This window comes from Balaenoptera ricei, chromosome X (genome assembly GCF_028023285.1).
Source record: "Balaenoptera ricei isolate mBalRic1 chromosome X, mBalRic1.hap2, whole genome shotgun sequence".
Taxonomy (NCBI): domain Eukaryota; kingdom Metazoa; phylum Chordata; class Mammalia; order Artiodactyla; family Balaenopteridae; genus Balaenoptera; species Balaenoptera ricei.
Window position 1 is genome coordinate 127,714,554 of NC_082660.1, and position 13,128 is coordinate 127,727,681.

At 40.1% G+C, this 13,128-nt stretch overlaps 2 protein-coding genes across 2 annotated transcripts; one reads left to right on the forward strand and one right to left on the reverse strand.

The window, feature by feature from the left end:
- Positions 1 to 1,038: 1,038 nt before the first annotated feature.
- LOC132357207 (late histone H2B.L4-like) lies at positions 1,039 to 1,497 on the reverse strand. Its single transcript, XM_059910482.1, has one exon. The coding sequence runs from the start codon at positions 1,495 to 1,497 to the stop codon at positions 1,039 to 1,041; it is 459 nt and encodes a 152-aa protein (XP_059766465.1).
- On the forward strand, positions 1,496 to 9,456 carry LOC132357208 (uncharacterized). The gene is made up of 2 exons (XM_059910483.1): positions 1,496 to 1,549; positions 9,181 to 9,456. Exons 1-2 carry the CDS (start codon positions 1,496 to 1,498, stop codon positions 9,454 to 9,456), a joined length of 330 nt encoding a protein of 109 aa, XP_059766466.1.
- Positions 9,457 to 13,128: the final 3,672 nt, after the last annotated feature.

Genomic DNA, 13,128 nt, shown 5'->3' on the forward strand with positions numbered 1-13,128 from the left:
TGTGAAAAGATACATGCACCCCAATGTTCATAGCAGCACTATTTACAATAGCCAAGACATGGAAGCAACCTAAATGTCCATTGACACGAATGGATAAAGATGTGGAATATATACAATGGAATACTACTCAGCCATGAAAAAGAATAAAATAATGCCATTTACAGCAACATGGATGGACCTAGAGATCATCATACTAAGTGAAGTAAGTCAAAGAAAGACAAATACCATATGATATCACTTACATGTGGTATCTAAAATATGATACAAATGAACTTATTTACAAAACAAACAGACTCACAAACATAGAAAACACACTTATGGTTACCAAAGGGGAAAGGAGGGGGGAGGAGTAAATTAAGAGTTCGGGATTAGCAGACACAAACTACTATATATAGAACAGATAAACAACAAGGTCCTACAATATAGCACAGGGAACTATATTCAATATCTTGTAATAACCTGTAATGAAAAAGAATATGAAAAAGGTTATATATATGTATAACTGAATCACTTTGCTGTACACCAGAAACTAATACAACGTTGTAAATCAACTATACTTCAATTAAAAAAAAGAAAAAGAAAACCTCCTTAATATCTCTTCTAATATGTCTGTTGAATTCTTATACATGTTCCTGCACTTAATTTGTTGTCATTACGGTGCATAATGAATCTCTGGAAAATTTTGCCATACATTCATGAGAAAATGAGAGTGAAAAAGGTAAATAACTTTATCTTACAGACCCTGTGAAAGGTTGACCTAGAAAAATAAAAGAACTCACTCTTTAGTAAAGTGGTATAATGCGACATTATTGAACAAAACTCACTATTTCATTTTGAGCAAATTAGACCATAGATATATTAAAATGTAGTTGATAATATTTAGTTCTTTGTAAAAAAGATGTTGAAAAATTAGCAGGATGACACACTTTAAAAAATAAAGTCGATCAAAGTTTGTTAGAATACAGTTCTTATTAAGAAAACTGAGGTGGCTCTGAAAAGATCCTTTGGTCTGCGATGCTCAGGTGGTCCGGAGGCAGCTCATTTGCCGGTGATGTACCGAAGTAGTGCCTTGGTGGCGCTGGTTATGGCGTGCTTGCCCCTCTTCCCAGGCAGCAGCAGGCGCACGGAGGTCTGCATGTCTCTGGAGGTGAGGGTGGAGCGCTTGCTGGAGCGGACCAGGCGCGCCGCCTCGTCGGCGATTCGCTCAAAGATGTCCTTCACGAACGAATCCATGACGTTCACGGCCTCCTGCGAGAGGCTCAGGCCCTCCTGGACCCGCTGCAGCACCCTTCCGAAATAGGTGGCAAAGCTGTCGAAGCCGTCAGAGAGGCGGCGGCGGCTGCAGCGGCGGCGGCGGCTGCAGTGGCAACGGCGGCTGCAGCGGCGGCGGCGGCGGCTGCAGCGGCGACGGCGGCTGCAGCGGCGCTGCGGGTTCTTCGGCTCGGCTTCCTTGGTGCCCGGGCTTTCTTCAGACGTCTCAGACGAAGGCTCAAGCATGTCGGAATCGTCTTCCCCGCAGCTCAGAGGGAAGGACAGTGCGGCCGTCGAGGTCCCATGGCCCGGTTTCTACTCCCTGCCTTCTATGACGTCACGGGCAATGCTCACATCTGATTGGATAAAATGCAAAGCAGGGAGGTCTGTCACTAAGGGACCCCATGTCACCTGTGATTGGATGGCCCCCTGCTTGGCCTCCAGTCAGCCAATCACAGTGGAAATCTGGTGACTTTAAACTTTCCGTGACCTCTACCAGAAAATCTTTGAACTATGCCCCACGTAGGCAAAGTTCACCTCAGCTGATTTATGCCTACTATTTATGCATGAGAACTCTGAAAAGATGTCACCCAAGTCACCTACACTGAAGAAAAATCAGTTTGAGCTTCCTGAGCGAGTCTGACCTCCCTAACTCAAGTCGTCGCCGCCATCAGAATGACTTTAGCCACTTGGCGGGCCATTTTACTCCCACATAGTATCTTGTCTTTCCATGGCTGAGCCTCCGTGGCTTGAGCCGGAAGTCTCTGACATGGTCTGCAGAGTGCTCCTCGAAATCATGGGACATAATTGACCATCCACTGCCTCCAATTATGATCAAAACCCCCAGTGAATTAGAAAACATTGAAATCTCAAAGCCACATTGTCCAAAGTTGGAACACAAACAGAAATGGGAATACTTTTAAAATTAGTAAAAATACTTAAACATTTCTCAAATATAAAATTTTCTTTAACATTCCTTAGGTCCTCAAAATACCCCACATGCTTGAATTTGTGAACAAACGTAAGAGTTGTTGATTGAAAACAATGATTAATTCTCTAAGAAAACACCATAGGAAGAATGGAAGGAATAAATGGGAAGTTCTTTAAAATAAAAGCGTATTTCTTGCAAGAATACATGACAATACAGACAAAGGCATTTCTTTAATGTGTTTCCTTACCAATAAATTGCAGAATTGGAATCAAAAAATGACTTAAGAAGAATTGAAAAAGGGGGGGGGGGTGGTTCATCAATGTGGTTTCACCTGAAATGGTCAAGATTCCAAAGCTGTGTCCATTTGCACTTTTAAAGAACTGCTATTTCTACTGCTCATGAAATGTTTCCAATTATGAAAGCGGAAAGCTCATCTTTATTACCAGAAAATGTAATATGGTGATAAAACCAGTGAAGGAAGCTTGCCGTTCCTTATTTCTAAAGAATCCCATTTACCAATGAAAATACAAAAATCCCACTTGATGTGTTAGTAGTCAAATCCTTCCCTTACTTGTATACAAGGGACAAGAGACACATACAGTACAATCTCTGAATTCAAATCATTAACTTACAGTGATTAAAAACAAGCTAGCAAGCAAACAACAGGGAAGGAACCCCTCCAGTTTCCTCCACAATCTCCAAGTCTGAACCTCCCAAGAATGCTTTTATTTGTTTTTCCCTGGCCACTTTCCCACACTGGGCCAAAGGCTGTGGCTCACAAGCTTCCAGTCCATCACTGGCCGAACCAGTGAACAGGACGTGAGCTGCTCTCATTGGACACTCTTATCATCCAAGTGTTGCATAACTGCAGTATTTAGCTATGTCTTGTTTACTTGATTCTTCAAAGGAACTGTAATCATTATTGCAACTTTTGTGTACAGTCATTGTTTTACATTTACCTCTACTTGCTAATTTATTCTATTAACATTCCTACCTGCATCTCAGATCATCTGCTGTGATCTTTTTCCATCTTCCTAAATTACATTCTTTAGAAGTTCCTTTAACATGGTGTCAGTTGATGTAAACACGATAAGATTTCATTTTTCTCAAAAGTCTTTATTTCTCAGTTAAGCTCTAGAAGGAAGCCAGCACTGAGATGGGGTTAATTATGTGGGAATGTTAATCAGGATTACCATCTGAGGATGGGATGAGACATATATTTATACCCTCCCCTTGTTCAGACATTGGATGTGACCGTCTCAGGAAGTCCCTAACTTTGGGCAAATTAGCTCTCTGAAGCTGAGGAAATATCCGAAAGGGTCAATGGCTGAGGACTAGCACCTGACTGTACTCTCAGCAGCCGGTGGAGCAAGTCTACATTTGAGTGTGGTTTGGGGAGGTCCATCTTCATGTGTAGCATAGCTTCACTATTAAATGATCCCTTGGCTAGATATGCAACTCTAGGATGACAGTTACTTTCTCTCAGCACTTGCTTTTGGCTTCAATTTATTAAGACAAAGAGGTCTGCAGTCACACTATTTGGTATTCCTTTTTTAGGCACTGCGTCTTTTTGTCTGCTATTTTGATCTCTAGGGTTACCTTGAAGGTTTACTATGATTTGTCAGGTCTGCTTCCTGCATGGAGGAACTTATGGCTTCCCCTAACTCTGGGAATTACCAGCCATTTTCCTTTGAATAGTATTTTTCCAATATTCACCCAGTTTTATGCTTCTGGAATGCCTATGTGATACTTATCACCTACTTACTCCATTCCTTGAGTCTCTTTGCCTCACCTTTATCCTTTTTTTTTTCTTTTACTTTCTGTGAAGTATTCTATATTATTTCTATTATTTTATCTGTCTTCTAGTTCACCAATCCTCTATCCAGCTATATCTCATTGGTTATGTAAAATTTCTTGAATCTTTTGTTCATATAATGAATGTTTGCATTTTCACAAAGAATACATTACAAACTTGGAAGGAATAGAATCAGATTCATCTGAATGACTTAGAGTAGCATCTCCAGATATTAGGGAACGGGGAATAGGTTTTTTTCTTGAACTTTTTGATTTTGATATTTCTGTACCATTTTTGGCTTTTCTCTTACGTTTTCAATGACTTCTGTAACAAAGATAATGTTGAATAAGTTTGATTGGGATATGTTTGCTATATTAATACTATTTTCCAGGGTTGCTTATAATTTCTTATTGAAGTAGTAAACCTGTTTCCCTCAATTAGTCTTTTTTATTGAGATATAATGGACATAAAACATTAGTTTCATAATGATTCGATATATGTATATACTATGAAATGATCACCCCAATAATTCTAGTTAACAGCCACCACCACACACAGTTACACATTTTTTTTCTTGTGATAAGAACTTTTAAGGTCTACTTTCTTAGCAACGTTCAAATATACAATACAGTATTTAACTATAGCCACCATGCTGTATATTACATGTCTGCGAATTATTTAATTAAAATTGGAAGTTTGGACCTTACTTCAATCTTTACTGTTAACCATACCGTTAGATCATAATTGCCCCTTTTCTTCAGTCACCTTCTGAAGTGAATGATCAGATGTACTCATTTTATCTTCCAGTCTTCAACATCAAAACCCATTTTTCCTCTCTCTATCCTAGATTTCATATCTGTCATTCACCTTTGTACTCCCAGTCTTCACTGTCTATATGGTATATTTTAAATGGCATTTCACTAATCCTTCTATTCTATTTCTGAAATTTTAGGTGCAAAACACCCAAAGAGCTATAAAAATGTCCCAACAGATTCATTTTCTTAAAATAACTTCTCACATAATACAATATGTATGAGACTAGTATGCAAGATCAAGATTGGCAAAACATTTGTATGTCATACGGACAAACACTAGGATTTTGAAGCAGCGGTAGTGAGCATGATGGAAATAAAATGACTTACGCTGTGCATTCCAACTGGTTTACAGTTCTATCTTTGAAATGAGCGTGGTTTCAAAAGAGGCTTTGGCTCCCAAAGTTTTGTCCCCTATGTGTATGACGATCTCAAGGCACTGTTCAGAGGGATTTACTTGTAGTTGATCTCCTGACAATTTTCCTGATCACCTTGGAAAGAAAATTCTTCTTTTTTCAAGTTCTTTAATGAGATTTTTCTAATATTCCCGAATAATTTTAACTAATGACCCTCATGAAGGGGGTCCAATTATCCTAAATCCTTACTCTAATTTCCCAAGGAGAACTCTGGAAGTATAATGGCTCATCAGAGATCTTCCACAATGGGCTGAAAAACAAACAAAGAAATTTGTACCCAGTCCTGGATCAGGCGTTTCCTCCCTTCGTGCTGCACTACTTAGGAAAACAATTTCTAGTTTCTTGCCCTGCCCACAACCTTTCTCTTGAGTTCATACAGTTCTGCTAAAGCTACATAGATTTGTCTCTCCTGGAGGTTCCTGTCCCTCTTCTGATGGGTTCAAGGAAAGTTTTTTTTTGTTTTTTTTTTTCACACACACACACTGTATTTTATTTTTACAAGAGATAAATAGACTGACACCAAGCATTGTACATGGCTGACCACAACAAAAGCAACAATGATTGCAATTACCAAACATGAAACACACTCATACTATGTCATAATATTGACATTCAGTCCAGTAATCCTCCACTGTAACAGCTGCTTTACTTTGCAGTGAAAACTGATTTGTATATTCTTTGCCTCTGAGTCCTTGTGGGATTTTTTTTTTTTAATTCAAACAGAAAGTCACAAAAATTATACTCATCCTCATCAGTTCACTCAGTCCCATGTAATTAATTTTTTTTTCATCTTGATCTTTTGTTAGCACTTTTATGAGTTCATCAGTTTTTCATTAGAGTTCTGAAAATGCTTATTCATTCAGTTCAGCAGTACAGCCAGTTACCAGAAACCTGTACTTGTCAGAGTCTTTTCCATGAATTTCTTGAAGATGAAACCCTTTTATAGGAACATATTTGCAAAAGCATCAGAGTACACCCAGAACTGTCTGTAAATGACAAAAGACTTAAAAATGACCACGGTTAAAGATTTGATGAAAGTTCATAATAATGCAGTTGACAAGAAAATTAGTTATTTCTGAGATATACATTTTAAAGTAATAACTAGGATTATGACCTATAACATTATACCAGAACATATAAGGTTTTTAGAAATTTCATGTAATGTCTGAAACATTTATATTAACATATTTCCATACAAGTAACCCAATGAAAGTTTAGTATTCGTTGTTTTGTTTGTTTGTTTGTTTATACTGCAGGTTCTTATTAGTCATCAAGGAAAGTTTTGGTTTTTGCAGATTATCCAGCTTTTGCCTCTTTGTTTGGCTCAAAGTGATATTCTTCACAGAAGAACTTACAAATTATTTTAAAAGTACAAATACAGTCCTTTAAAATATTGAACTAATAATGGAGTTTAAAGAAAGTCATAAACAATTCCTAAGGGTTGAAATCACTGAGTATCTTCTCCCTTCACAGAAGTAAGAAGCTAAAAATAAAAAAATTAAACTAAGCAATGAATAGTCGGAGTGAAAAGAGGATGAATGAAGTCACCTTTTTTCTCTTAATGGGAAACTAAATAATCAATATGATGGAAGAGTCAGCACATGTGCCAATCTACAGCTCAGGTTTCATATCACATATACTTTGAATTGCGTCCCCTGAAATTCTTATATTGAAGTCCTAAACCCCAGTACCTCAAATGTAATCTTACTTGGAGTTAGGGTCATGAATGAGGCAATCAAATTAAAATCTGATATCCAGACCAGATTCTGGTAGAGTTCTTTGAAGCATGTACTCACTCGAAACATTCTCCTTTCTGTCAATCTGTGTGCCTGTATTTCTATGTCCAGGGGCCCAGGAGTAGGGGGATGGTATGTCTACAATGGTCAGAAACTTCATGCCACCAGAGGGAAAGGTTTGCCCTGGATTATAGGGATTCACTGCATGCAGGAGTTCACCCAGATAAGAGTGAGTCAAGTGGGAAAGTATTCCATAGTTTAACAACACTGTGGCCCAAGGAACCCAGGACCTTGTGCTACGGACATATCATGTGTGTGGCACCCAGCAGCATCTCAAAAAGCATGTGTTGTGTGGCACTATTTGTTAGATTTGTGAAAGCTGCTCATTCCCAGACATTTCTCGGATGGATTAAGCATGTCTGTTCCCCTTCCTCTTGACTCTGGCAGGCCTATAATTGCTTTGACCAATGGAGTATGAAAGAAGTGATATTATGCCCATTACAGAGCTAATCTTTAAGAGGACACATAGCTTCTGCTTTGCTGTTTGAGAGTTCTGAGCCGACAAGTAAAAATCTGCCTATCCTGCTGGACAACGCCTTGGAGAGGTACCTCCATGGCACCAGTATGAGTGTTAGTTGTCTTTTACGTTGCAGAGTAGTTTAAAGGGTCAGTTACACTTCTGTTTTGGTCAATAAATGGAATAGAAAATGGGGGAACTTTCCATTCAAGACATGAAAAATAACTTGACAAAATTATTTATATACATTATTGAAAATGCTCACCTCTGTGTGAAAAGTGACAGAAATTAATACTTCATTGAGATCTTTAATAATTGTGGTTGCTTGAATGGCTGCACCCTTAATGAAAAACTGGACTTTTTCTAATGGAAAGGGAAGATGCCAGAAAAAAAGAATTCTACACCATGCCCTAGATTTGGGGTCAGGAAAAGTCTCCTTGAGAATTTGTAATCACGAAGGTGTCCTCCTGTAGCTTTGGGGTTCATGTTAACACTATCATTACGGTCCGAAGAATTCCCTGTTGTAAACTTTCTTCCATGGTTTAATCATCATGTTGTATTTACCAGTAATAAAAAATAGCATTTATCCTTTCATGATTGGAACTATTTTGTTAGCAGTAGAATTAGCCGCTCCTTGAAGCCCTCACAGGAAACACACTTGGAAACCTGACCATTAGGATCTTAGCTCATTGAAGACCTCCATTTCTTCAAGTCTTCCTAAGTCCTTCTCGGTTCAATGTCTGTAATTTATTTTTACATAAATACATTAAAGATATACTTTGCTTGAGTTACGTAGGTTTTTGAAAGGAATGTGTTTCTAATTTTTAAATATTTCCCTTTTACTGATTAGTTTCTTCTCACTCGGAAGGTTTCTAGGGAATTAGAAAAATAATTTCTTTCAACTAACACATATTTTTGCATCAATTCCAGTATGTGTGGTATTTGGGGTACCTAAGTAATGTTAAAAAAATTAAAATTTGCTAAATGTTAAATATTTTTAGTATTTATGTACAAGTATCCGATTTCTGTTTGTGGCCTGTCTTTGGAGAATGTGGTTTTACTGTTCTTTCTGATTCCCTGTAAGTTTGATAAGAATTGGAGGTAAGGGCTGGTCAGTTATGTCCTATGACTGATTTTGAGGAGCACTCTGCTGACCAAGTCAGAGAGTTCCTGCTCAAGCCACGGTGGCTCAGCCATGGAAAGAGAAAATTCTGTGTTGAGAAAAATGGCCCCCAAGTGGCCAGAGTCATTTTGATGGTGGCAAAGGTTTGACTTATAGAGACTCTCTCAGGGAACTCAAACTGATTTTTCTTCAATGTAGATGACTTGGGTGACATCTTTTCAAAGTTCTCATGCATAAATAGTAGGCATAAATCAGCTGAAGTGAACGGATGACCTTTTCCTCCATGGGGCATAGTTCAAAGATTTTTCTAGTGGAGGTCACGGAAAGTTTAAAGGTCACCAGATTTCCACTGGGATTGGTTGACGGGAGGCCAAGCAGGGTGGCATCCAATGACACGTGACACGGGGTGCCTTAGTGACAGGCCTCCCTGCCTTGCATTTTGTCCAGTCAGATATGGACGTTGCCTGTGACATCAGAGAACGCAGGGATTATAAACCCGGCCACTGGCCCTCAGCAGCCTCATTGTCCTTCCCTCTGAGCTGTGGGGAAGGTGGCTCCGACATGGCCGAGCCTTGCCGTGAGACTTCTTCTGAGGAAAGCCTGGGCACCAAAGAGCCCACAGAGGCCGAACCAAAGAGCCCAAAGCAGAAGACGCCAAGGCGTTGTCGCCGCTGCTGCCCAGACAGTTTCATCACCTGTTTCCCCAGGGTGCTGAAGCAGGTTTTCACGAGGGCCTGGACATCTTCGAGCCCATCGCCGAGGAGGCTGCACCCCTGGCCAGCTCCACCAAGCGCTCCACCATCACCTTCAGAGAGATCCAGACCTCCGTGCCCCTGCTGCTGCCCAGGGAGATTGGCAAGCACGCCATGTCCTAGGCCACCAAGGCAGTCATCAGGTACACCATCCTCAAATGAGCTGCTTCAGAACCACCTGAGCCTCGCAAACCAAAGGGTCTTTTCAGAGCCACTCACTTGTCAGGAAAAGACCTGTAGCACTGAAGAGTCAGATTGACTCTAGTTTTTCGACCTGTGCCATACTACTGCCCATCACTAAAACATTTTGAAGTTGAAGTAAACATCAAACATTATCAGATCTACTTGAATATATGTCTGTAGTGCAGTTTGTTCCAACAAAAATTGTGACTATTCCTTAACCATACTGCATTTCATAACTTACCTGAACAGTCATTTTAGTTCTAGGTCAGCCTTTATAGAGTTCCTTAAGGTCTAAATTATTTTTGTATTAATTTTATTTTGCATTTTAATTCTCATTCCCTGGGAGGATGTTGTGGAATTTACTAGAGATACTTTATGTGTGATATAGCCAGAGATAAAGTGAGGAAGCAAATAAGCCCACCAATACGTCCCTCTTCAACCTTTTTCGACATGTCCCATAATATTAAGTCATTTAAATGCACACATGAGTACTCAAACATATTACAAAATAGCTACCTGAAACTTCCAAGAAACAATTCACTTTTTTAAGTCACTGGTTTCTGAAATTACTACTGGAATTCATTCAGATTCATACAATTTATTGTTTCCCAATCGAGAATTTTTTGATTTTTAGAACCTTCAGGACCTTGCAGGAACCTTCAGACCTTCAGGACCTGCAATTTTGCATCACTGGATGATGAGAGTATCCAGTGAGAGGAGCTCAGGCCCCACCCTCCACTGATGCAGCCGAGGAGGGACTGGCAGCCCGTGAGCCACAGCTATTGGTCCAAAGAGTGGTGGAGTGACCAGGCCTGAACCAATAACAGCCTTCCTGTGATACTCAACCCCGAGATAGAGTAGGAAGGAGGTGTGATAGCTTCCCTGTTGTTTCTCTGTTCAAGTACTTGCTTTGCACCATGGTGATTTAAGTACAGGCATCCAGATTTGGTAGTGGGACATGTCTCCATCTCCTTGCATCAAAATAAGAGGAGGATGTTCAGCGGTTAAGAGAAGTAAGATGACTCCTTCTCCTACCTCAAGTCATTTGAGTGTTAATGCTCATGATAATATTTATTTAATTTAACATCTGTTGTGTTCTCTTCTTGGTGCATTGACTTTTTTAGATTTGGTTTTTCTATAGGTATATTGTTGAATTTCAAGATAGTTAATAATGTTCCAATTCTTTTTCTTTGAATTGACCTCCAGTTTCCTCCATCAGTCAAGAGAGAACACACAGCCAGTCATGATGACCACCTACAGAGATGGGAAAGAACGCCATGCTTTTAAGAAGTTACATTGCTAGTGTCAGAAGAAAGGTAACAAAACAATTTTTATGGTTGAGCAGACATTCCCATCTTTAAGGAGATCTAGTAAATGTGAAATGCATATGTACACTACACATTAGGGAGGGAAGGTGGAGGCCCAGATGGACACAGTGAGAGAATTTTGTCTTGAAATTTTCTTGTCCTGCTTTAAAATATAAATTTGGTTTCATCATATGATAACTTTTCTAGATTTACTGCGCAGCTAACTCAGTTTTCCTAAATGCTGTATAAGCTTTTAAAAATATTCCATAATAATAATAAGCTAAAATCTTGATAAGGAGGATTATTTGTCCTAATTCCTGATCTATTGCTATCAAAGAGAGCTCTGGAAGTAAAACTGACCCTGGCATGCATGCAATTCTCAATGAAGCTCTTTCTAGTTTCCTGACCTGCCCTCATCTTTCTCTACAGCAAGTGGTTCTCTGTCAAATGCAGAATTCTACATGTGGGGTCTCTTCTGTGAGAGTCTTATCTCTCTTTTGATGAGTCCATGAAATTTTTGTAGTTTATTCAGCTTTAGTCTCATTGTTTGGCTAAGGGTGATATCCTTCCAAGGTTTTTACATCCAAATCAATTGTTATTTTTACCTATCATATATGTTCAAATAAAACTCTTAACACTGGTGATAAAATACTGAACTTTAAAGCAAATTATAAAACATTTCAAAGGACTGAATCCCACAATATGTTCCTGCTTCACAAAGTATGAAGCTAGAAATCAATGTTTTTAAAAGAAACAATTAGAAAATCATCAACTTTGTCAAAAATCAGCAATATATTTTTAGAAAAATTATACAAGAGGCACTGTGCCAAGAAAAACACAATGATAATATTAATATATTAACATTCACTTGAATATTACCATTCAAATTCTAGAAGAAAAAGAAAAATCTTTATTTGCTGACCATCATCTTCTTATTCGATGCAATTGTCCAGAGACACGGGGCACTATGTGCTCTGGATTTATATCCTTAAATCACCAAGATGAAAAACAAGTAAAGTAACAAGACCAGCTGACAGAGAATCCTACACTTTCAGCCTCAATTTTCTGGCTGAATATCACAGGACGGCTGTGATTGGTTCAGGCCTGGTCACTCCACCACTCTTTGGACCAATAGCTGTGGCTCACTGGCTGCCAGTACCTCAGTGGCTGCATAAGGGTGGGGCCTGAGCTGCTCTCACTAGATACTCTCATCATCCAGTGATGCAAAATTGCAGGTCCTGAAGGTCTGTGTTCTAAAAATCAAAAAAATTCTGGATTGGGAAAGAATAAATTGTATGAATTAAGAAATAAGGAAACAATCCCATTTACGATTGCAGTAAAAAAACACTGAAATACCCAGGAATAAACCTATCTAAGGAGGTAAAAGACATATACTCGGAAAAGTATAAGACACTGATGAAAGAAAGTGAAGACAGGAGAGAGTGATCAAGATGGTGGAGTAGTAGGATGTGAAAGTCACTCCTCCCACAAGTACACCAAAAATACATCTACTTGTGGAATGACTCTCACAGAATATCTACTGAACACTGGCAGAAGACCTCAAGCTTCTGAAAGTTCAAGAAAATCTCCACATAAATGGGTAGGACAAAAGAAGAAAAGAAAGGAATCAGGACGGGACCTGTGCCCCGGGAGGGACCTGTGAAAGAGGAAAGGTTCCTATACCATGGGAAGTCCCCTCACCAGCGGGGAGATCGGCTGGGACTAATGGGAAGCTTGGAGGTTCGGAGCAGAGCACAGCAACTGGTTTGTGGCAGCCAGAACAGAGAGAGAACTGCACAGATGGTCAATGCCACAACCCTGCACTTGCCTGCCTGAGATGTGCATCCACCAGTGTGGGCAGGAGCTGGGTGCAAAAACTTGGGCTTTGGAGATCAGACCCGGGGAGATGACTGGGGTTGGCTGTGCAGAAACAGTCTGAAGGGGCTGGAGTCTGCTGCAACCGCTGCTGAGCGTGTACCTGGAGGAAACCCGGGCTCACCTTAGAGGCCAGGCACCATTGTCTGGGGGGTGTGCGAGGAGAGGGAAAGGACCCACCTTTGCAGCCTTTTCCCCTGCGTGTGCTCTCAGGTGACAGAACACCACCTACAGAAGCTCCAGGAGCAGTTGTGAGCCACCTCCTCTACCACTGCAGGCTCCGGGGGCACACGTGAGCAGCCACCACTGCCAAGAGCCCCAGGATCTGGCACCAGCTGCCGTATCTGCCCACCCCGTATCAAGGGGATAATGGCCAGCACGTGCTGAGGAAAGAGGCAGCAGGCATCCATGCTAAAAACATCCCTCGCAA

Bases quoted from the DNA above. Each gene is read 5' to 3' on its own strand.
- LOC132357208 (XM_059910483.1), top strand. From the start codon at position 1,496: ATGTCGGAATCGTCTTCCCCGCAGCTCAGAGGGAAGGACAGTGCGGCC. The intron at 1,550-9,180 runs GTCCCATGGCCC...TTCTGAGGAAAG, and splicing joins AGGACAGTGCGGCCGTCGAG to CCTGGGCACCAAAGAGCCCA.
- LOC132357207 (XM_059910482.1), bottom strand. From the start codon at position 1,497: ATGCTTGAGCCTTCGTCTGAGACGTCTGAAGAAAGCCCGGGCACCAAG.